The sequence below is a fragment of the Danio aesculapii genome, chromosome 5 (assembly GCF_903798145.1).
Source record: "Danio aesculapii chromosome 5, fDanAes4.1, whole genome shotgun sequence".
Taxonomy (NCBI): Eukaryota; Metazoa; Chordata; class Actinopteri; order Cypriniformes; family Danionidae; genus Danio; species Danio aesculapii.
This window is the reverse complement of record NC_079439.1, coordinates 62,400,077-62,424,699: the sequence shown is the minus strand read 5'-3', so window position 1 is coordinate 62,424,699 and position 24,623 is coordinate 62,400,077. Positions and strand designations below refer to the sequence as shown.

At 34.3% G+C, this 24,623-nt stretch overlaps 1 protein-coding gene across 1 annotated transcript in view; it reads right to left on the bottom strand.

Moving 5' to 3' along the window:
• The window catches only part of bckdk (branched chain ketoacid dehydrogenase kinase), a 41,195-nt gene extending 17,606 nt beyond the window's left edge, over positions 1–23,589 (bottom strand). The window contains exons 1-7 of the mRNA XM_056458627.1: positions 23,176–23,589; positions 20,172–20,240; positions 19,815–19,925; positions 15,663–15,710; positions 12,954–13,073; positions 12,732–12,830; positions 6,649–6,722 (exon numbers count right to left, since the gene is read on the bottom strand). Coding sequence (XP_056314602.1) covers positions 6,649–6,722; positions 12,732–12,830; positions 12,954–13,073; positions 15,663–15,710; positions 19,815–19,925; positions 20,172–20,240; positions 23,176–23,421 — 767 coding nt within the window. The 5' untranslated portion in view covers positions 23,422–23,589. The remainder of the gene's footprint in view (positions 1–6,648; positions 6,723–12,731; positions 12,831–12,953; positions 13,074–15,662; positions 15,711–19,814; positions 19,926–20,171; positions 20,241–23,175) is intronic.
• Between the last annotated feature and the right edge of the window lie 1,034 nt (positions 23,590–24,623).

Below are 24,623 nucleotides of genomic sequence, written 5' to 3'. Positions count from 1 at the left end.
CCTTTTTAAGACTTTTTAAAAGACCTCAGAATATTGTAAGACCTCATCAGCACTAAGTTTTATTCAGTATCAATCCTTTACCTTACTTAATAAACAGTTGTTAATAAACAGTTGCAGTTAAACAAATCAATGAAGCACAACCATGCAACAGAACTCAGATAAGCTCGGAAAAACTAAGCTTGAAAGAATAAATTACGCAGTTATTTTCAGCGACAGGATCAGCCACTGTTTCAACTCGTCTTTCTCCAAGCAGGAGTACGCAAACTTAAATTTTCCCATTTTGCCGTCTGTTTTGCTCTATAGTTTCGCTACATGTGGAGAGCGTCACATCACCTTTCCACATTTGTCGCAAATTACGACACATCACCCGGATGGAGGAGCTTGGCCGGACGATCGAGCATGCCGTTGTTAATATCCGGAGGAAAATAAATATATTTATGCTTTTTTGGAGTCAAACACTTTGGACAACGCTCGAACAAAAGTTTATAACCTCGTAAAAACGTGATTAAGACTTTAATAGCTTTTAAGGGCCTTAATTTTCTCATAATTGATTTATCAACTTAATCCTTTTTAAAACCCTGTGGACACCCTGTAAATGGAAATGAAGTAAATAATTTTAACATGCTTTAAAGCCAAAATAAAGCGAAAGCATAATTCTCTTGAACAGCTTTTGCAGTTTTTCACATTTGAGACCAGCTTTCACTTTTCATAGAAAGATTAAAAAAAATACAGGAGAAATACAGGAAAATACTTAAACGGGATGATAGTGGGATAAAATACAGGAAAATTGACAGGTTGACAGGTATGGTATTCTCCTAGTGGTGTTCAATATTGTTGCCGATTGGTTGGTTAGAGTGTACTACTCATTTTTCAAAAAACAAAATAAAACTTTCAGCAAAAGATGAAGCCTAAAAGAACCCAGTAAGTATAACCCAATGACTCAAGTTCTGAGAAAGTTAGTTATTGCCATATCCGCTTCATAGCAAAACCAGATCAAATTTGATAAATATCACTTTTGTATAATTATAAAAAAATATATATAACAATAAAAAGACATAAACAGCAATAAATAATACATGAGATAAAAACCTAAAACATTAAGGTTTTCTTTTGATAAACAATTCACACTTAAAAAAAAAACATTTCATTTAAAGTCTCTCCAGATAAAAAAAAAAAGATTCAAGCTATGAAAGCAAACCTATGCATGGGTTTTTATTTTTTATATATAGAAGATGTATTTATATTACCATGATAGACGGTGGTTTTCCTGAAAATCTGTGCATAAGCAAGACTCAAAGCTAATATTGAATGGCATTTGTGAAAATGTTTTAAATGGATTTTAAACATCAAAAGCAGAACATTTGAGAACCTCAGAATAACACTGGTGTTTTGTTCCTGAATTAATGTTTTTAAATATTTGGTAAATAGCCAATAAATTAATGATACAATCAGCAGTTTTGAATAAATCATTTGAATGAATATACAGTGAATAACTCCTCTACAAACTTTAGGTATTATTTTCACAAGTGTTAAGCCAACACTGTAAAAAACTGCTGGGTTCCACACAATCGATTTGTGTTGGGACAACATGTAGGAATTAAGTTAACTTATTAGTTTTTACAAATTTAAGTGGATTTTAACAAAAAACAATCCAGTTGTGCACAAAAGAATCTCAAGAATTGTGTTATTTCAGCTCATTTTAAATTAGTAGTTTGAACAAACAGCAAACATCATTTTTTGAGTAAATATTGCACGCTCCAATTCCCTATGAAACGAGTTCACAATATAATTTTTTTTTAATTGTGAGAATCAAATTTAATTGTATTCAAAACATTTGGCTCAACATAAATAACGAATACTCTGTAACTGCGTACAGAGATAAAGCACATGCTACAGTTTCTGCCTTGCAAGGTAATGCAAGCACTTCTATGAGTGCACTGAATTAATTGGCGCCTTCAACGCTTCATGCCGTTTAAAGCAATTTCAGAAATAATTTGACACTAATGAATGAGAGCGTCTCAATCATAGGCAGTAAAATCTGGTCTTTGTCTGGTCGTTGAGGGCGTGCTTTGATCATGCGACTGTGAAGAGGAACAGGGCAGTTCTGCTGTTGCCGCCTCGGTTAATGGTGAGAGTTTCATAAGACGAGCAGAAGTAGAGCAACCTGACCTCCACTCAAACAATACAATACAAAATTGAAAGCGTTTCATGAATAAAAAAAAATATTCAATAATAAAACAAACAACAACAATAAAAAAAAAAAAATTCCAAATCAGTCCCACTTAAAAGAGCCACAATCAATCAAAACAACAACTTACTAGGCTTGTCAGGATATCAATTTTTTTGTTGTATGATTTAGTGCACCAAAATATATATCATGATAAACGATACTATTGTCGATTTAAGACTATTTTATGCCACTCATTATTGACTTTATTGACTGGCACTCCTTCTAAGATCAAGAGGTGTAATGAATTTGCGTTAACAGTTGATGGGTCGGTCTTATCACCATCTCCGCAGGTGTGTAATCTTGGTGTTCTCCTTGACGCTCAGCTTAGTCTGAAGCCTCATTTAAACATTGAACTAAAACTGCCTTTTTTTATCTTCAAAATATAGCCTTTCCCCTTGGGGTCTGATGCTGAAAGACTTGTCCATGCTTTTATCACATCTCACTTGGATTTTTGCAATTCTCTGCTTGGAGGGTTACCAGCTAATTCTCTCAAGATTTTACAATACATCCAAAATTCTGCCACGCGTGTGTTGACACATACATCATCTCGGTCTCACATTACTCCTGAAACGGCTTCACTGGCTGCCCGTCAAGTCTCGTATTGATTTTCAGACATTGATTTTAACATATAAAGCGGTTTATGGTTCTGCTCCCATAGAAATTTGTAATTTGATATCCATTTCTTCTGAATCAGAATGTGAAAATGCATATCCTAAATAAATAATAATAAATGTTAACAAAAACGTGCAATGTAAAAAGTAACAGAGGCTACGATATCTGCTACCAGATCTATTTTCAGTTGTCAGACACCCACATGAAAATATACTATAGTGATTTATAGTAAATACTAAAGTTTAACTATACTGATGCTGTGTTCACACCAGACGTGGCATGCTTGAATAAATTGCACTATTCGCCCATAAATAGACGCGTGAAAATTGAGTTTACATTCTGCGCTTCATTCGCGCGTTAAATTCGCTTCACAGTAGACACGGATTCGTGTCATGGGCAGGGCTTCTACCTGCTGTGACTCTAGCTTCGTCTGAACTCTTCAAACTGAGTGTCAGCATTTTATTCTGAGGCACAAGTCATTTATTAAATGAAGAAAGATTCACGCAGCATCCCTTATCACAGTAAATTCCGTTTTTACTCTTGATATTTGGTGCCAGTTAATCAGGAAGTGATGATTTTGTTTGCTTTGAATCGTTGGATGGAAACGCTGCTTTATTCGCACGTCTTTTATGCAATAATCCAGTTTTGCGCAAAAAGTTAATTCACATTTTTGGATGGAAACATAGCTACGGACCCCTCCAGACATAGAGATGTTGCACAATCAGCTAAAATGTTGCTAGAATTGTTTTTATTTATGGGCACTATATCTATTGCCTCACCAATAATGATTACTGTATATATGATGATAGATGATTGATTGATATTGAAAAATTATTGATTGATATATTGATTATTGTGACAGGCCTATTCATTACTGGTCAGAATGTGTTGTAAACATACCCAGATTTTGTCAAAAAGTCGGTGTGGTGTAAATTATGAATCAGAGAAACTGGTTATGGATCAGAATGGAAATATGCAGATATAATTATTCCAAAAATAAGAGACTGGTTTAAAAAAAAAAAAAAAAAAAGCAATGAAATGGCACATACACGTGAGGCTTTAGTAACAGTACATTCCTCAAGTGCTCAAGCATGAAACTCGTGAGCACATACTGTACATTGTCTGCCTTGTGACCCAATTCTTTTCAAAAGCATTTATGGGAGGACAAGTCTCTGAGATATGCAACAAAACAGATCAGAGGCAAACTAAGAGTAAAAAATAAGGAAGAAAACAGGAATTTCTTCTTTTCATTGTCAAATTGGATAAATTGTAGCTATTATGAAATGTGCGGCCGTTTGTTTCCCTTTACAAACGAACAAAAAGATAAAGAGAGTTGGGAGGGGAAACTTCCTCTTGTCGTTCCTCTGCTTTCTGAGGTCATTAAGATCAGTTTGCACAGGATGATTTATGAGGACAGATTTTACAACACAGAAGTGAGAAAATCCTTTCGGCTGTGTTCACACTGGTAGTTTGCTTCTATTGGTTCATTTCGTCTAGACCAGGGGTGTGAAACTCCACAGCCCTGCACAGTTTAGCTCAACTCTGCTTCAACACAATTATTAGCCCTCCTGAATTATTAGCTCCCCTTTATATTTTTCCCCAATTTCTGTTTAACAGGAAGCTTATTCAACACATTTCTAAACATAATAGTTTTACTAACTAATTTCTAATAACTGATTTATTTTATCTTTGCCATGATGACAGGACATAATATTTTACTAGATATTTTTCAAGATAATAGAATTCAGTAATTAGACAAGTGATTGTATAAGCATGGTTTCCGCTACATTCATTCTTCCATGGTGGGGCGCCACGCCAAAATTCATCCGGCCATATTATAACAGCGCAAACTTTTCTGTAACCGTAGTAGTGCTGTGCGTCATTTGTTTAACCCTTTAAGGTTACGTGCTGACTGACTGACTGACAGGTACACGATGCGTGAGGCCAGCAAACACGACGTATAGCCGTTTCACTTTACTTCAGGACGCATTAATACTGCTCTGTAGGTCTATTGGAAGCATTCATAAGTATTCCTAGCAACTCTAATAAATGCTGGAGACATACTCGTTACATAAACGCACAAAATCGCACTTCAGCTGCGTTTATTTGAGAGCGCAGAAGAAGATCTGCGCGCTCTTGAAGTGGCTTATATTTGTGGGGGCGTGCAAGAAGATTTGTGCACGAGCAGAGGAAATCGGCGCGCAAGCAAAGAGATCCGCATGCTGTAGGCTATTACATAAATGCAATCTTGACTTCTAATACTGCGCTCACGACATTTGTGATTGAAATAATGCCACAGGTGGTTGGTAGATCTGTGTACAAAAAAGGCCTGCCGCCACAGCTGGAAAAAATTCTAAAGGAAACACTGGAAAAGATGGTTTGTTCTGTAGACGATCGAAAAATATTGCTGAAGGGGGTTAATAATTTTGACCTTAAATTTTTTTTTTTAAATGCTATATTCTAGCCAAATAAAACAGAGACTAAAAAAAAGTTTTTTTAAAAAGCACAGAAGGGCTAATAATTTTAATTTCAACTGTATATAACTTACAAGAACCCTAAATTCAAACTTAAAAAACAAACAAAATGCAATTCTCATGCACATCTTGTCAGGGAAGCATGGTTCTGAGATCAGTAGTAAATCTCCTCCATTGAGGGCATTCTTGCACTAAACTCCAAATATGCCATAAAAGAAGAAAACCAAGAAATTACCCACAGTGGTTGCTAAATAAACAGGCCTTTGCTCTGAATTGCATTCATGTTTCATTCAAACTGCACTAGAATTAGTTTGGAAGTGGACAAAGAATCCTTTTCCATGGTGTGTGCACCAGGGTTCAGAAGGCAAAGTTTACAGTTAAGCCAGCGGTTTTAGTGATGAATATCTGACCAATTGGTGATTAGCAGTGTGTATACATAATGTATATTAACAATAGTCTGGCTCACTTGGAACTTCATCTGAAGTGGTACTAAAAAACAAAAAGTAGTGGAAAAAGTCCCCAAAATTGAGCTGTGCCAAACAGAGCCATACCACACAGTGGAAAAGCTAAACTTTGTTCATATGAACCACATAGAGTTTGTTTTGACTGAACTAAGCCTGCCAAGTCTGAACACACACTTAGTTCCTGCATACAGCCTTCATCAGGAAATGAACATGGTCAGGAGCCTCATGAAAACCCAAGTTCCAGTTTCCTCTTTCAATTAAAAAAAATAAAACTTTGATCTCAAATTAAAAAACGTCTTTAAAATGTCAACAAGAAGGTTTTTATGCGTAGTCAGCTAATGCTTTTTTTTCCAGTTTCATTCATTACCTGCATGCACCAGAAAATATTGAAATTTTCTTAACCTATACTTATATACATTTAAATCCAAAAATACTATTTCTATTACTCTCTATATTTTTATAGTTTAATCATTGCAGAAGTGAGCAGTTAAAGTAATGTTTACACGTACATCACTCACTGCAAATCATTTCTCTACTGTTGACACATTAAACTCATGTAGCACAAGTAAATACTCCTTTTAAAGAATGTTTTGCAAATGCTGAACAGTAGTTGGACAGTGACCTTTAACACTTTTCTTGGCAAATCACAAATGAGATCTGGGCTTTGACCCTTTACTTGAGCAAACAGACCAGACATATATACATACACACGGCTGTAAATGGTGCAGACTATGCTGATAGCACTGCAAAAAGCTTTTTAATAGCCTCCTAAAACACTCCTCGAGTCTTAAGCACTCACATATGCAAACAGACAGCAGGACTGGCAGATGGCAAACAGAAGGAAGCACAAATAAAGACATATACTCACTGAGCAAAATCAACCCATTTTTCGATGATCTTTTTGGGGGACAAGCGGCGGCATATGATCCCTACAAAGTCAGGCTGAAATAGTGCAGAGAAAAAACAAATAGTCAAGACACAAATCCATTTAGTAAGCATCCACTATCCGGCAGAATAGTTGTATAAACAGTTTTACAGCAGAAATGTGCCGACTAGACTGAAATGCAGTTTATACTTTCTATATATGGATCAAAAAAGGTTTTCAAGCATCATATTTTGTAAAAACTCATTTGTATCTACAGAGAAAAATTTGTATTTTGCTAATTTACATTTATTTTTTGAGCAAAAATTACTATCATATATTTTTACCATGATTTACATAAAAAAAATGGCTAAAATGTCAAGTTTACACATCCAAAGCATATTAATAATAATAATAATAATTTTAAAAATGAACATTCGTTACAGTGAGAATTAAAAAAATTTTTTTACCAACATTGACACTTCACCATGATTTACCATTACACTTTACCATGATTTACCATGACACTTCATGATCTTACCATGATTTACAGAATAAACTCAAACAAAACTTTTATTCACAGAAACAAGTTTATGCATCAAAAGTTATGATTAACATTATTTCACCAACATAGATACTTTACCACGATTTACCATGACACTTCACCATGATTTACAAAAACTTATAAATATTTCATTCAGAGTAACAAGTTTACACATCAAAAGCATAATATTAATAATAAGAAGAAGAATTGACGGCATATTAAAAGACTATATTTAAAGATCACTCCCAAAATACTAATTTATTATCAATTTAAATCTCTATACTAACATATTGGTAAGCTTAACCAATTTGTCAGCAATAAATTTTTAAAATATAAAATGCAATAAAATTTAGTTTACATGAATATTCGTTACACGCCACGATACTGGAATTTGGTACCAATTGATACTGAAATGTTAAAAACGTCCATTTTGCGAACCTTTTCACATCCATTACGAGAACATTTTAGCGCTGTAACCACATATACAGGGACACTGGAGTGTTTTAAAGCCACGATTCATCAGTGGATCGCTCTTACGTCAGCTTATAGATAAACCAGCTGATCAATGTGACTTTGAAACACTCCAGTGTCCCTGTATCTGTGGTTTCACCAAGTAAACAGCGTTGAGTTTGGTAAACTGATGACCTTCACGGCCAATTCACAGTCATTTCTGTTGAGCATGTGAACACAATGACAAATCAACGGTGTTTGAGAATGCTCAAATGTTAGCGGGAAATGGACGTTTTTAAAATTTCAGTACCGATTGGTATCGAATTTCAGTATCGTGACAACACTATTACACAGTTATGATTAACATTATTTTACCAACATTTTGACACTTTATTTTGACAACAGTTCATTTAAAACATCAATGCAACCTATTGTTTGGAACATGACCCATTACATGAGTTGCATTTCAAATTTAAACGCATTCATGTAGTATTTTAGTCATCAATTTTCAAAATAACAGCTAATGAAAATAATGTTTAAGGCAAGCTGACCTATTATTTTAATTTAAGATCTCCTCTTTCAAATATGCAAAACACTGAGTGAAGTTTAAGCTAGATTGATTCTGGATAAGCTCAATATAGTAAACTGCATAACTTGCATGCCAATTTGAACATTGTATTAAGTACAAATAGCAGTTATCCTTAACTATAATAAGTAATGCAGAGGTAAATTTATTTATATTAATAATTTCTATGCGTTTTTATTTTCTTGTTTTTGGCTCTGATTTGTTTCCTTTTATTTGTTTAATAAAAATTGATCACAAAAAATAAAAAATAAAATAAATGCCCACAAATCACTATACAATCTTATTGAAACTTAAGACAATTTGTACCCTTTATCTCAGTAATTTAGTCTTGGTAAAATCAACCTACTTGTTTTTTGACAATAATAGATATTATTAAATTATAACAATCTACCAATGATTGTCTCCCCAAGTCAGTCCCTCCAGGATTTTGTAATAATAATAATAATAACAATAATAACAATAATAATAATAATAATAATAATAATAATAATAATAATAATAAAACTGACCTTTGCAACTTTTATTTTCGGGGAGTAAATTTTATTGCAAATTTGCAGCATTTATTATATCGTTATAAATTTTTTGACCTCAATAACCATTGATTTCTAGAATTAATATAAAGAATTGAGATTGATTGTTTAAAAAGAAATGCTAAAGTCATCTGTGTTTTTTTGATGGCTATTAAAAGACATTAATGGAAAGATGAGCGTAAACGCCTATGTGTGTGTGCAAACGAGAGAGATTTTACCAAAAGGCTACAATTTTACCAAAAGATTCATTGATAGAGATATATATATACACTCACACACACACACACACGCACGCACGCACGCACGCACACACACACACAAGTTTAGCAATTTACCCATCTCATGTGGCCTATAGTTCCAACAGGCTCTAAATGTGCATTGTGATAACATCATGACACGGCTCACACACCAGACGAGAAGTGTGTATTGACAACTCAAGACTAGGCTTGTGCCGGTATTCGGTAATGCGATTAATCACGGTAATGAATATGCACGATATTGTTATTGCGGGCACTTCAAAATACCGTGAAAAATAATAGATCCGAATTTATATTCTTAGAACGCGCCTTAGCTTATTTTCCATCAACCGCTTGAAGAAACACTGCGTATATGCTGCGCAGAACTGATGCGCACTCTGATGTAAACAATCCCCACATGTAGAAGCCCTGTGTGCATGCAGGGTCCTCACACGCAGGGGCGGACTGGCCATCTAGCAAACCGGGCACTTTCCCGGTGGGCCGACGTACTTTTTGGGCCGGGCTGATCATCGTCTTATGATTTGATCGGCCCATAAAAGGCTTAGCAGCCTATCGTTTTTTTCTGCCTTATTGATTGACGCTGCTGTGATCTGTGACTCTCTGAAAGTAGATGCTTTTTTTCCCGGACAGACAGACCGGGCCGGCCCATGTGACACTGCAGCCCATTGGCTCTTTTCGGTATTGACATTGGGCTGGCCCAATCACAAACTCCTATTTTGGACTCCGTGTGAGCGTGCGTCGTCTGTGTGTATTTGTCAAAATAGTCGAGAGTCAGAGAGAAGAAACGCAAGGGAGGCGCAGAGAAATCGCGGGAAATACACCGGCGTTTCATTTAGCGATTCTGAAAAGTTCTCTGTTCATTCTAGTACACGGCTAAAAACGCAAATCACGTGACCACACACTCTCTGCCCAGAGCTGCAGCCACTAGTTCAGCGGGTAAGGATAAACCCCAGGTGAGAGTATAGTGCATGTCAGACAGTTCATCTGCTGGATGATCTCATCTCACTATAGTTGTTAAACGTGATATTGAATTCATCTTGTTGTCTCTATCTAACAATTCTTATGTCTTTTGAATCACTTGTTCTCAGTTAACTGTTTTGGCTGAGTGCAAAGATAAGCTAATATATTAATTTATGTAACCACATACACTGATTCTGCACATTGACTGATTGCTAACCTTTATCGTTTAAATTTAATGTACGTTATACTGTTATAATGGCCATTATTGGTTATTAAAACTGATATTCTGCAAAAGAGACAGGGTAAAGTTCATTCTTTTCAATAGAAATGAAAGGAGACAGTTATATTTAAGCCCTGTTTTGTTATAAATATGCAGTGTGAAGATGATGCTCATAAAAATATGCAGCTACACGAGGCTGTTTGGTGTCTGTTAATCATAATATCAAAATTAATCAAATTTGCCTTATATTATGTTTTCATTGTTTAGATAGTGAAACAGCAAGCAGGATGAGGTGAAAGAGGTTAAAATGTAACACTGTTCCCTTTGAAGATTTACCCATGCATTAGCAGGCAGTTTTTGTTATGTTTATTATTGAATATAGGCTGAGTGAATAGTGTATTGAATGAGCTAAATTGGCTGTAGTGTATGAGTGTGTGTGAATGAGTGTGTATGGGTGATTTCCAATATTGGGTTGTGGCTGGAAAGGCATCTGCTGCATAAAACATGCTGGAATAGTTGGCAGTTCATTCCACGATTGCTGATCGAAGACGGTTTCCCTTTGCACATTCACTTTGATATAATTGCTCAAGTTTACTTTTATATTGTGTATTGTTTTATTTATATTTATTTGTATTTAAAAGTTTGAAGTACTTTTAGTTAATTAAAAAGTTATTAAAGTTACTAAGTTGACGAAATTGAAGTTTTTTGTGTTTTTTTTACCTGTTTCTCTAGTAAAATTACAATATCGTGATAATACCGTATACCGTGATAAAAGCTCAATCAATTAATCGCAGCATGAAAATGTGATACCGGCACATGCCTACTCAAGACTTTGCACACCAGACGAGCACTCTCTGTTCACAAATATTATTCTGTTTTTGAATGTAAAGCAATGCAGATGGTGCTTTATTTAAACTGACTTGCCAAAATACGTTGGAAAATGCGACAATGTGAAAATCACTTGCAATCTTGCCCAAAATGTTGTAACATTTGCTTGATTTTGCGTTAAATTCGGTGATCACAGAATGGTGAAATTCTAGAGGGTCTGTCAAGTAAGCGAAAGCGCGTTGCAGCAGATCTTTTTGTTATTTTAAAGCAGATGTGTATATTTAGTCGACGCATGTGGGTCATGCGAAAACATTGTTGGCCCACTTGGCTGCCAGTTCGAGACACTTATGTCACTGGTCAGACAAACGGCTGAAGAGCACATTGCTCTTTCTGCGGTCATGTCCCCCTGTCTTCGCAGGCATTTTAAAGAGAAACTGGAACACTTCCCAATATGGATTCACATTCTGTTCACAGCCAATTGTATTTTCTTTAAATGTAAATCATTTTAAAATCTAATCACTAGTAGTAGGCGATATGCAATAATTCAATATATCATGATAATGAACATGCACAATACTGATATGATGAGCACTTAAAATGGAATTATTATGCATTATTTAAATTATTAATAGTATTCAGATTGTTGTATTTGCAGTTGTTGTTTGTCACAGTACCAAATAACTTGATTTATTTTGACATGTTAATCTGATCAACAACATTAAAAATTCTGTGAATATTTATAGGCCTTTTGTTCTCTACCTCTGTAATATTGCATTTGACATCGGCTAATTTAATGCGTTAATTACTTAATATAATCAGTTAATCTACACTGGTATTTTTATAAATGGGTTTTTTCCCTGCTTTCATTTTTTTCTTTGAATAGCGGAGATAATGACACTTAAGCTGGGTTCACACCAAATGGGGATTTACGCATTTTCACGAGTAAATTACATACAAGTCAATGCAAACGTGTAAACAGAGCAAATTACCATCCCGCAGTGTGAACGACAGAATTTGCCTCATTCGCGTCTTTAACGTCTGATACGAACCCAGTTGTGTTGGTCAATCAGAAAGAAAACTCTGGTTGTAGTGGCCACACTGTACCTGGAGTTTCTGAAAATGTTCACCCTGGTCGGAGTTTTTAGAAAATTTGGGTTTCAGTCATTCAATAGTCCGTTTTCATGTGGAAAAACAGCGAAAGCGTGAATGAAAAAAGCACTTTTGAAAATACCTGTGCTCATGTGGAAAGGGCCTTGATCTTAAATAATGTTAATTTCTTAGCTAAAGCCTAATAATGTATTAAAATCAAAAGTCATAATCGTTTCATTATATGGAGTTAATAACTAATTAAATTCAGCTGCTTTTTTAAATTACCTTTAACATATCGATTTCTCACTGCTGATTTGAATGCGTTACCTAAAGTTTAATATGATTAAATATTCCTATAAAATATTATATAATGAAATATTACTATAAAATTGATAAACTATTAAATCTTTATCATCCAATTTAAGTCGTTTCAAACATTCATTTACTCAAAACATGTATATACAATAAAGCAATACACTGCATTATATCTGTTAAAAGTAACCTTTTTTGCCGCTTGGGTCAATATCGTGATAATATAATATATCGTGATAAGAAAATTATTGGGAACATTCATAACAGGTGTAATCTGAAAATGTGAAAGAAAACTATTAAGCAAGAGACGTACGTTATCTTCATGCAGGGCAATGTGGTGTGTGGCCAGCATGCGGATGCCCAGACGAGACGTCAGCGTTGTGTCCAAGAAATTACGAACTAGCATCTCATCCTAAACATACAGAAAAGGAACACATTAAAAAGTATCTCCGATGTACTGAATATTAAGAAAATTATAATAATATGTAGTAAAAAGGGGGGAGGGGACAAAATGCAAGGGTTTTTGAAATCTTACCAATATGTGTTTACGACATTCCCTGAATCCTTCAGCTAACATGGTGACAACATCTTTGTGATCATCAAGAAGCTGTTTTACCATCTTACTATAGCGAGCCTCAGTGTCCTGGTCTTGAATCTGAGGATTAAAACATTAGTTTAATAGTAAAATTTTAAGTTTTTTTTTTTTTACTGAAAAATACAATTTATAGTCATTACAGATGAATAAACCCTTACTATGTGGTTTCTAACCAAACAAATAAACTGGGGTGCATTTCCGAAAACCATCGTTAGTCCACTAAGGTCGCAAGCTCTGTCGTTACAAACATAGTTTGTTGATTTGGCATTTCCCAAATCCATCGTTCCAACAAACATTCGCAAAAAAGCGTCACAAACTTGTACGCTTGCAACTACACCTTCGGAGCTGTAGTTAGAAACATAGGTTCTGGCTGTGTTCTATTCCCAGTTATACCCCCTATGCCCTATTCCTTTCGAACCTTTTAACATGTAAACTTGGAATAATTTTTTCAAAATTTTTAGGTGTAATTTGCTTTCAAAGTGTTTTTACATGTCAGTTTAGCCATTTTCATGTTTACAATTGCGCTCCCTTCGCAGTGCACTTTGAAAACACTGATGTCATTTTGAACACAGCCATGGCTCATGACGAAAGCTATAGGTGACCTATTATTTAAAAGCGGAATTTATGTTACGTCTCCAAAGCTTGTGAAAACAAAAAAAACATAGCATGTTAACGCTTTTAACTTATAATGAGTTATTTATTAACTATCTGTATCTGAATATGACATGGGCCTTTTGACATTTGTTTAATTTCCTAATAAATAATAAATTTTATTTCTTAATAAATATCCTTTTTATTTATTTATTTATATGATTTATATATGATATTAGAATACGTGTTAGCTTTTGTAAGTGTTTTAGAGTAGAATATGTAATGTTCTGAATAATATTTGTAAAGGAAACACAGGCCCTATATGTGCCATTTACATATATTTCAAATAATGTGGAAAACAAGTGCATGTTTTTACCAAAACTAAGATTGAATTTTTTTTTTAAATGTGCGAGCTTGTAAAACAATATAATTTTCACAAAGAATTTATGGCGTTCTTCTCTAAAGAAGTTGTTACCACCCTGTTTAGACCATCATTATGGGCGTTTTACTTTTTAACTAACGTGGTTCAAACAATGGATCTGCGACGGGTTTTGGGAAACACTCATCACTACATCGGTCTTTTCCCAAAAAAGTTCAGCCACGAGTTATGTCGTTGTTTGGGAAACGCACCCCTGATCTACATATGGTTTCGCAGACTCTATCTAAAAGTTAATAAGGTAAATCTTGTTATTAATTTGTATATAATTTTGCCTATGACTTCTTACAAAAATATTTCTGAAATTGATAGTTTGGGCAGCAAGGTGGCGCAGTGGGTAGCACAATCGCCTCACAGCAAGAAGGTCGCAAATTGCATGTGGTATAGGTGAATTGAGTAAGCTAAATTGTCCGTAGTGTATGTGTGTGAATGAGTGTGTATGGGTATTTCCCAGTGATGGGTTGCAGCTGGAAGGGCATCCGCTCCGTAAAACATATGCTGGATAAGTTGGTGGTTCGTTCCGCTGTGGCGACCCCAGATTAATATAGGGACTAAGCCGAAAAGAAAATGATTGAATGAATGGATAGTATGGAAAATCAGTTTTGGATAAAGGAGAAAAGGTTCTTTCCACTGAGTAAATTTAGAGGCAAAAACTTGCACTATTCAAAGGTTTGGGGGCAGCATTTTCCCCCATGGAAATCAATGCTTTTATTCAGCAAGAATGCATTCAATAATAATTGATTAAAAGGTTTTTTTACAAGTAAATGCAGTTCTTTTGAAGTTTATAATTTAAAGAATGCTGGAAGTTACAGTTTCTACAAGAAAAATAATAAGCAGTACAGTATTTAGACGTTATAAGAAACGTTTGAGCTGCAAATTAGCATATTATATTTAGTTTGGATTTATCATGTTGAACTAAAAACCGCTGAAAACATTTGCCACCATTATTATTAATATTTTAAGATATGTTTAAATAGAATAACTATTGTAACATTGTTTTTATGGTCATTATTTCTTAGTTGTGAAAAAGCAGAACAGTGCGTTACTCATTTTTGTATGGATATGATATTGTATCTGCACAAAATGTTAAAAAATATATTAAGAAAAATATTAAATAAGTTAAATGTTAAACTTTATTAATGATTTACTGCATTTATTTTGGCTTGTAAAACACACACACACACACACACACACACACACACACACACACACAAACATATATATTTGAATGTTTGTATACATGCCTGACATTTTATAATTTGGATGACATAGCCATTACAATACAATGTGGTGCAAAATATCAAACAATGAGAAGGTGTGTACATTTGACTCATGCATTGCAGTATCAATCAGCTATCAGATACTGTAAAACATAGGATTTGATGATGGATGATAACCAAACTCACATCATGAGCCATATTAATTAGCCAGCATTTCACACAGTGAGTCAGTCCATCAACAAAGACTTATGTTTCAGTGGTGAAACGCTATACACCTCCATCCAATTTTCTACAGTGGCCGAGTTCATACATAAACTCAAAGGCCTCTTCGGTTACAAAATTAATTATGGAAATGTGCGACAGCTGACTATGAATGAATGTGAACAGATTTGCTCAACTTACAGTTGGAAAGTCGCTCAGCATGTGGTAGGCCCTGATATAAAGCTCATGCTGTGGAGAAAGAAGAGAGAGAGAGAATGCATAAGTACAATACATGGGTAACAAATGCTGTGGTGCATTTCCTAGAGCTGGTCTTCCCAGAGGCTTAGTGCTTCATCCTCGCATGAAACCCATTCGTGGCCCCCTCAGCAACCCTCCACAAGCACATGGCTTACATTCTTTAGTGGATTCGAGGAACAATGTTTCATTTTAAAGAAACTGTGACCGGAAGAAATAAACATGCTAGTTTTGAATGTAAAAATGCATAAGTTTCAACATTTTTCTAATTTACACTTTTCATTTATAGATTGTGATTTAAAAAAAATGAATAAATAAAAACACAACCTGTTTTTCCCAGTAAAAATAGATGAAATGCTAAACCAGCAAACGTTTGGGTTTGGCAAGTTATGCCTTTTTGGGAATAATAATAATAATAATAATAATAAATTATTTATTTAATCTAAAATGAGTAAAAAAAAAAAAAGTACAATTTAAAACTACTAGTTTTATTTAATACATTTTAAAATAGAATTTATTCATTTAATGCATCATTACTCCAGTCACATAATCCTACCGAAATCACTTTTAAATGCTGATTTAACAGGAAAATTTCTGCTAACATCCATGTTGAAAACAGTTTAGTCGCTTAATATATTTGAAGAACATTGATACTTTTTTCCCATGATGCTTTGAAGAACAAAGTAAATATTTGGTAACATTATAACTAGGTCTGCACCATACTGGAAAAAACTGACATTGCAATGTTTTACTTTTCTGTGATATTTATTGTGATATGAATAAGAGACTAAGCTGAAGAAAAATGAATGAATGGACTAAAATTTTACAACATGACTTGAGTAAGTATTTGGACAGAATGCATAGTTTTACATTCATTGGGATAATTTTGTAGGGGAGCACATCTGCAGAAAACGTATAAAATTAACAAATAAAAAAAGACAAAACGTTATAAACAGCACTTCATAGTTTTCTGTGGAGTCCACCAAAAAGCTAAACAAAACTCAAGGATTGTGTTGATTCAGCTCATTTTAACTAAGCTGTTTGAACAAGCAGCAAGAATTTTGTTTAGTGTACTGCATTATGGCTGATTGTAGCATTTAACTACATCAGTGTTGTTGAATGAATTGTTCTGAATACTTTTAAACTGAACCAGGCTGAGTTTGTCGTCCTCGTAGAAAACAAAACAACAGCAGGCGAGACTCTCTGTAGAAGCAGATGTGGGTAAAAGTTCACAGGAGGAGGAGAACTTACTAAAGGAAGTAAACAAGATGAAGAAAGGGGAGGAGACCTTTATGCAATTTCTGCTTATAGTCTTTGTCTTACTGTTTTGCCTGTCAATGAACCATTAAACCAAAAAACATTGTTATTCAAGTTATTTTAATGTAGAGAGAAACGGCTCAAGGAAACCAGGACATGACATGTAGGGTCCTTGCTAAACTTCTTGGAATCAAAATGAATGAAAACCTGCAAATATTCTCAAATAGTGATGTTCAGCTCTTTTACAAAACTGTTTTGCTGTCTTTAAAGTAACTGTATTCAATAATAATATCATTAATTTTGAAAATAAATTCAAAACAGAAGCATTTTACTGAGTTTTGCGCACAACTGTGGTCTGAAATCTTGAAGAGCGATTAAATTGAATGAAAAATATATGTAACTTGCAGTTTGTGCTAGAAATTAAAAATGGAAGTAGATGTCCAACTGCTCAGTCAGCAAGCCAAGTTTACAGTCAACATGAAATAGCAAAACTGTTGAAGGGACAGTTCACTCAAAATTTACTTACACTCAAGTGACTCTAAACTTGTAAGAGTTTTATGAACGCAAAACAATATATTCTGAAGAATGCTGAACCAGCTGCCATTGACAACTAAAGGAACAAAAAAAACCATGGATATATACTATACTACACTATAGTCAATGGCTGCTGCTTTCCAACATCCCTCAAAATATCTTCCATTGTGTTAAACTAAGAAAAAAAAATCATGCAAGTTTAACAAGTGGAAGGTGAGTAAATGTAATCATTTTAGCGTGAACTACCACCTTAAGCATGGCAACAAAAATTAAACGACTTTTTATGTACAGTTGAAGTCAGAATTATTAGCCCCCCCTTTGAATTTTTTTATTTTTTAAACATTTCCCAAATGAAGTTTAACAGAGCAAGGAAATATTCACAGTATGTCTCATAATATTTTTTCCTCTGGAGAAAGTCTTATTTGTTTTATTTCGGCTAGAATAAAAGCAGTTTTTAATTTTAAAGGTAAAAATGATTAGCCCCTTTAAGCCATGTGTTTTTTCATTATTGTATAACAATGGTTTGTTCTGTAGAATAACTTTTCTAATTACCCTAACGCTAACCTGCTTAGTGAAGCCTTTAAAATGTCACTTTAAGCTGTATAGTGCAGGTATGAAAAATATCTAGTTAAATATTATTTACTGTCATAATGGCAAAGATAAAATAAATCAGTTATTAGAAATGAGTTATTAAAACTATTATGTTTAGAAATTTGTTGGGGGGGGGGGGGGGTGTAATTCAGGGGGTTTAATAATTCTGACTTCAACTGTACAAGAACAGCATTTATTTGTAACAGAAACACCTTGTATGTATCATTGTAAATGTTCAAGCTTGATCAATTGAATCCTAGCTGTAAAAGAGTATTAATTCTTGATATTTTTTTAACTCTTTCCAACATTCAGCCTGTAAGTTTATTATTCTTTATTATATACTACTATGTACTATATACTTACTGTTGCTGAAACCCAGAGAAGAGACTAGGCATGGGACGATGACCAGTTTCTAGCGATTTGGAACAGTCAAGGTTTGAAAACCACTAAAATTATGCCATTCCTAAGATATATGCAAGTTCTTATGTGTTGTAAAGAAATCAGTGCTTTTAAAACTAATAAAAAGAGCAAAAGTCAATGATTTAAAAAAAAAAATAGCTGGACATGTTTGCTGTTCCAAAATACTATAAATAATTCTTAAAATAAAATATATTGTGTTCAATGGAGGGAAAAGTTGTTTGCTTTTTTACCCAGATATTTGAATAGAAATAATTTTTAAGCAGCAATCACAATATCATATTTTTATCCAAGGCTATCATACCTTCAGAATCTTATACCAGCTCATGCCTAGAAGACACCTACTAAAATACTGTTCAGTATAACAATAAATCTTGTCAGACAATTTTATTTTATAATTAGAATCATTTGATGACATTAAAATATTTCAGAATCACAGTGCAGCCCCAAAATATTTATTTACTTGATTTTTAGACATATTTTTAATTTTAAATTAATTTTATCAGCTGGACACATGTATAATAATATTTTCCTAATTTGAAAAATGTTTTTTTGTTTTATAATGTTGGTTACCTTGCATGAAAAGGTGAAAGTAATATATATTTAAGACCAAATAAACTCTTTTGTAGGTCCACATGGTCATATATATATATATATATATATATATATATACACACATTTTTTTAAATAAAAAATATATATAAATACATTTTAAAAATAATAAATAAATAATAAAAATAATAAATAAATATATATTTTTAAAAATAACTAATGAATACAAAATTAATAAATAAATAATAATAATAAAATAAATAAATAAACTAATTAATGAACAATAATTCTTTTTGTATCCAGCACCAAAAACAAGCGCTGTAATGTGGTTTTTTATTAAAGAATACAAACATTAAGTTGATTTGAGGCAAATCACACTCTCTGGTCAGCAAACTTATCTATGCACTATATTTAGCCACTGCATATCAATAAACCATTTACTATCCACCCAAATCAATACCAGGACTCCATTTGAAGCATTCAAGCAGGATCATGTTCGAAAAGATGTGACTGCAGAACAGCAGGAGTTTGATCAAACAAGTTCAATTCAATGCTCTGTCTGAAAACTGTACAATATTGTACCAAACTGCACCACTTCCAACTCCTCATCACCTAATATCCCCACTGAGAGTATATCAACAGGGGAGCTTCTCTAACTAACCAGCTTGTAGAAGAGACGGTAACTCAACCCATCACAACAGAATGAATAATAACAGCGAAGTCCTTTAGAGACGAAGGGAAACTCACCACTTGGAGAATGGTTGGGTTGCAGCCGATAATGAAGGGCAGGCTGCGGAAGCCCTTAATGCGATGGGCAATACGGACAGGCAGCTCTTTGTGTAGATACCTGGCACTGCTCTGTATTGAATTAAAGCACAAAAACGCAATTAAAACCCAGCATTAATGATCATATTATAAAGCTAAAACTCTTCTCCAACCTAAAGGTGAGATTTTGTTAACGGGTTTGTTTCTCCATTGTAAAAATGTTGCAATCTGCACAATTTTGCGTGCAGACAAACGGCTGAAACAGCTACTTTTTTTAAATGACCGGCTCCAGTGTGGGTAAGGAAAAATGTAGGACAGTGCTCAAGAGTGTGTAATTACCAAGATATGCTGTCCGTCAGGAGACTTCCCTGCATACAGCATAGTGGCTGGTGTCAGTCTGACAGAAGGCTGCAAAAAGAACACTGCTGTTAAAAATAGCATATGCTTTAAATATAACTTGATTTGAGAAGGGATGAGAGAGACTTTGTGTATTTCGTTCATTCAGCAGTCTGTAAATCAAGGTTTCTGTCAACTTCGAACAATGTGAAGACATTTATTTTTATTAAGGGATTCTGTTATATCTATATTTTATAAACATGATTTTGCAGTGACAGATTCATAGGTAAAGTTACACTTATTAATAGGACTATTTGTAAGGGAGTGTACTACATAAAGGAGAACATGGAGTTCCGTAGTAAAGGACAGATCTATATTTACTATTTTAGATTACAACGTTAATGCCAAATGAGAACGGTTCATTAGTTTCTTTTTCACTATGTATTAATATATTTATATAGAGCCAAATCAGTCTCGGTAATAATGCATTTACAAAATAATTTTTTTACGCGTACAATTCACATTAACAAAAAACTATTCATAAATACAAAACAATATTCATAAATGCACAAATTTAATTAAAAAACACATAAACGTATAAATGTGTTACGGAAGTCAATTCAACAACTTGATATCCATATTTGTGTAAACACTTTTATTGTATTAAGTTAAGAGGCATTTGTGTGAACGTTAGGGAAATATTTATGCTTTTTACTTACTGCATTGTGTTGTGAATTTATAAATTGGATTTGCACATTTACAAACTTTGTTTAGGATTTAGGAATTGCGTTTTGGATTTACAAATTGGATTGGCACATTTATGAATTGTATTTCCGATTTATGAATTGTATTTCCGATTTATGAATTGTATTTCCGATTTATGAATTGTATTTGCACATTTATGAATCGCGTTTTGGATTTATTAATTGGATTTTGGATTTTATTAATCTATTAATTGTTTTTTCACATTTACGAATTGGATTTGCAAACTTATTAATTGTGTTTTGAATTTATGAACTGGATTTTCACATTTACGTATTGTGTTTTGAATTTATGCATTGGATTTGCAAATTTACTAATTGTGTTTTGAATTTACGAACTAGAATTGCATATTTACTAATTGTGTTTTGAATTTACGAACTGGAATTGCATATTTACTAATTGTGTTTTGAAATTACGAACTGGTTTGCATATTTAAGAATAGCATTTTCGATTTACGAATTGGATTTGCACATTTATGAATTGAGTTTTGAATTATAATTTAAATTTGCACATTTACGAATTGTGCTTTGGATTTACGAATTGGATTTGCACATTTACGAATTGCGTTTTGAATTTATGTTTTAAATTTGCACATTTACGAATTGTGCTTTGGATTTACGAATTGGATTTGCACATTTACAAATTGCCATTTGGATTTGCGAATTGGTTTTTGTAAATGTGAATTGTGCTGTACGCGTATGCATTTTATTTTTGCAAATGTATTATTATTGAGACTGATCTGCCTTCATACATTTCAGATGTTAGCATGCTTTACTGAAAAATAAAAATAAAAATGAATGACCAAAATGACAACACCAACACCAGGCTATTTATTATCTATATATTATTTGGATCTAAATAAATGCGACCATTTTTCGCTTATCAAGCATGAGAACAATATTCTCATTATATCAATATCTATGACCCACAAAACTAAAATGCCATGCATCAAATACAATACAAAACAATGCAATGCAGTTTTTAGGTCCACAGACTCAAAGTGTTCCATAAAAAATAAGACTTAATTCGCATGTCAAGATTTACAGGGTTAAAGTTCTGAGTGGGTGAGCAAAGAATAAATCTTCAACTGAGTTAACTTTTTAACTGCCATGACTCAATTATGAAAATGTGCTTAATGAACCTATTAGTACAGTAGGAGCAGTGGCAGAGCAATAATCACACTGGGTTTTGTTGAGTCACTAATGTAGTCCCAGATGCACAAAGTAGGTCAGGTTACATAAGGATATCATGCACAACAGAAGAATCCAGGCAAGATGGACAATCAGATGCACTTTTTTGACACATTAATACAATTAATAAAACATAAGTGTAAAATGGCTGGGATCCTCATGAAACTTGTTGCCCTTGGCGTGACCAGTGCATGTAGACCTCATAGTTGTTTAACTGCTGACACCTAATACTAGATGTTTGTCTGTGTTTATGAATCTTTCTGAGCTTGTGTTTATGAACACTGTGGGAGTAAAGTAAAACTTTCAAACACTGCTCGACAAATGAATATATATTCGTTTCAGCAAAGTATTTGGGCACTTGATTTGTGGTTTGTCAGCTGACTAACATCCACTGCAGTGGTTTACTGTTTAAAATGGCTGAGAAAGTAGTTTTATACATTCATCTTTAAAGGGAGAGGTCATCTAAACTGGTAAAATTACTCTACCTCAAACTGTTCCATATCTCTATGAGATTTCTTTGTTAAAGATATTTCGGAAAATGTTAGAAACCTGTAACCATTGACATCTATTGTAGAAAAAACAAATGTTATGGAAGTCAATGGTTACAGGTTTCCAGCATTTTTCAAAATAGCTTACTTTGTGTTAAACTGAAAAAAGAAACAGGTTTGTGACGCAGGGAAATTTTGAATAACGTTAAAGGCTGAGAGCATTTTCAGTTTTGGGTGAACTTTGCCTTCAAGCATTCACAACTATTTTGTGTTCTACTTTTTATGGTTACTGTAAATGTGTTTATGTGATAACGTACCTATTACTAGCAGCTAAACTGCTAAAAGGCGATTCTCTGGATGAATATTCACGTTGTATGTTAGTAAATAACTTACCAATTGTACTACGGAAATTTAACACTAAATAATGATAAAGGCCTGTGTGGTGTAGTTCCGGTGGTCAGTGTCACGAGAAACAGTAAATTTCGGGTCGTTGGTGCATTTTAGACCTCCACTCATAGGCTGAAGATACTACAGCTGATGTAAAACCGTCTACAAACGGTGACTGACCTTCTCGGCGGATGCGTCGATGGCGGACTGGTTGTAAAAAGACGTAACGGTTTTGGACCGCTCCCGAGCCAGCTCCGAGTAGCTGGACATGGAGGATGTTGACCGAAACCTTCTGCCGACGCCATGAACCCCGGTCGCCGGAGCGGCTGCTTTGGCTGACGGGGACAGAAAGAGCCTGGTCACGCTGATCCTACAGCCGCCGCTGCCCAGCAACTCCATGGCCTGGCCTGTCACGCGTCCGCGCATTTTAACGCTCTAGTAACGCAAAAAAAAAACAAATCAAAACCTATCCCTTGCCTGTTGTTTAAAAAAACCCGTCTACCTCGCCATTCAACAAAGCGAGTTTAATCGTGCACAAAGGCACATCTCGAGCACCATCACATCGCTGGATGATGTGAAAATATCACCCGTCCTGAGTGGTGTTTATCTAAAGACGGTTGTGATCAGCCAATCAGCGAGCAGATGAGGCGGGGCTTTTGGGTCATCACGACCTCAGCAGCAACGGAAAGCCAATGAGTCACGGCGCAGCAAGGACAATGAGACAGACTGACAGAAACAGCGACTAGACTTCCTTTAAAAACATTTATTCGCAGACATTTTAGAGAGCAACATTATACAAAAGAATAAACTTTATATATTATGTTATCAGTGGTGTAAAGTTACAAATTACAATTGTAATAATAATTGTAATTTATTGTTATTTAAATACTCAAACTACTGTAATTTAGTAGTTTTTCTCAGAAACTGTAATTAACTAAGTATTTTTTTCAAAATCTGTAATTTTACTTTCCTTTGAGTACATTTTTAGCGCTGTGTCTGTACTTTTACTTTCCTTCAAACTGCAGTCACTACTTTATTTTTCTTGTCTATGGGGATTAGAAAAATCCGTCCTGCGAGTCCTGTCTAATCAAATCGCACATAGAAGGTAAATCACATCCTAATGAACTCAAGACATGGGTGAATTATAATTGCAGCAAACTGTTTGGAAGCATTAAAAGTGCCCAAGAAGATGTACAAAATCTTTCCACACAATGACACAGAGAAGGTTTAGATCAGGGGTGTCCAAACTCAGGCCTGGAGGGCCATTGTCCTGCATAGTTTGGTTAGCAACTTCCTTCAACACACCTGCCTGGAAGTTTCTAGTATACCTAGAAAGAGCTTGATTGACGCAGTTTGGACACCCCTGGTTTAGATGCATGTCACTGATGAGAAGATGACAGATGTTTATTGTATGATGACCGAAATGGCCTAAAACACCCAGCAGGCACAAGACGTCAACATGAGGTCAGATTGACATTGTACCCTCACGTTACATTTTGTTTGGAAATGAAAATCGGGTTGACATCAGAATCCGTCAGGCCTACATCAATGTCCAACATCCAACCTAAAATCAACCAAATATCAACATTTAATGATGTTACAGCTTGACGCTGTGGACGTACCACTAT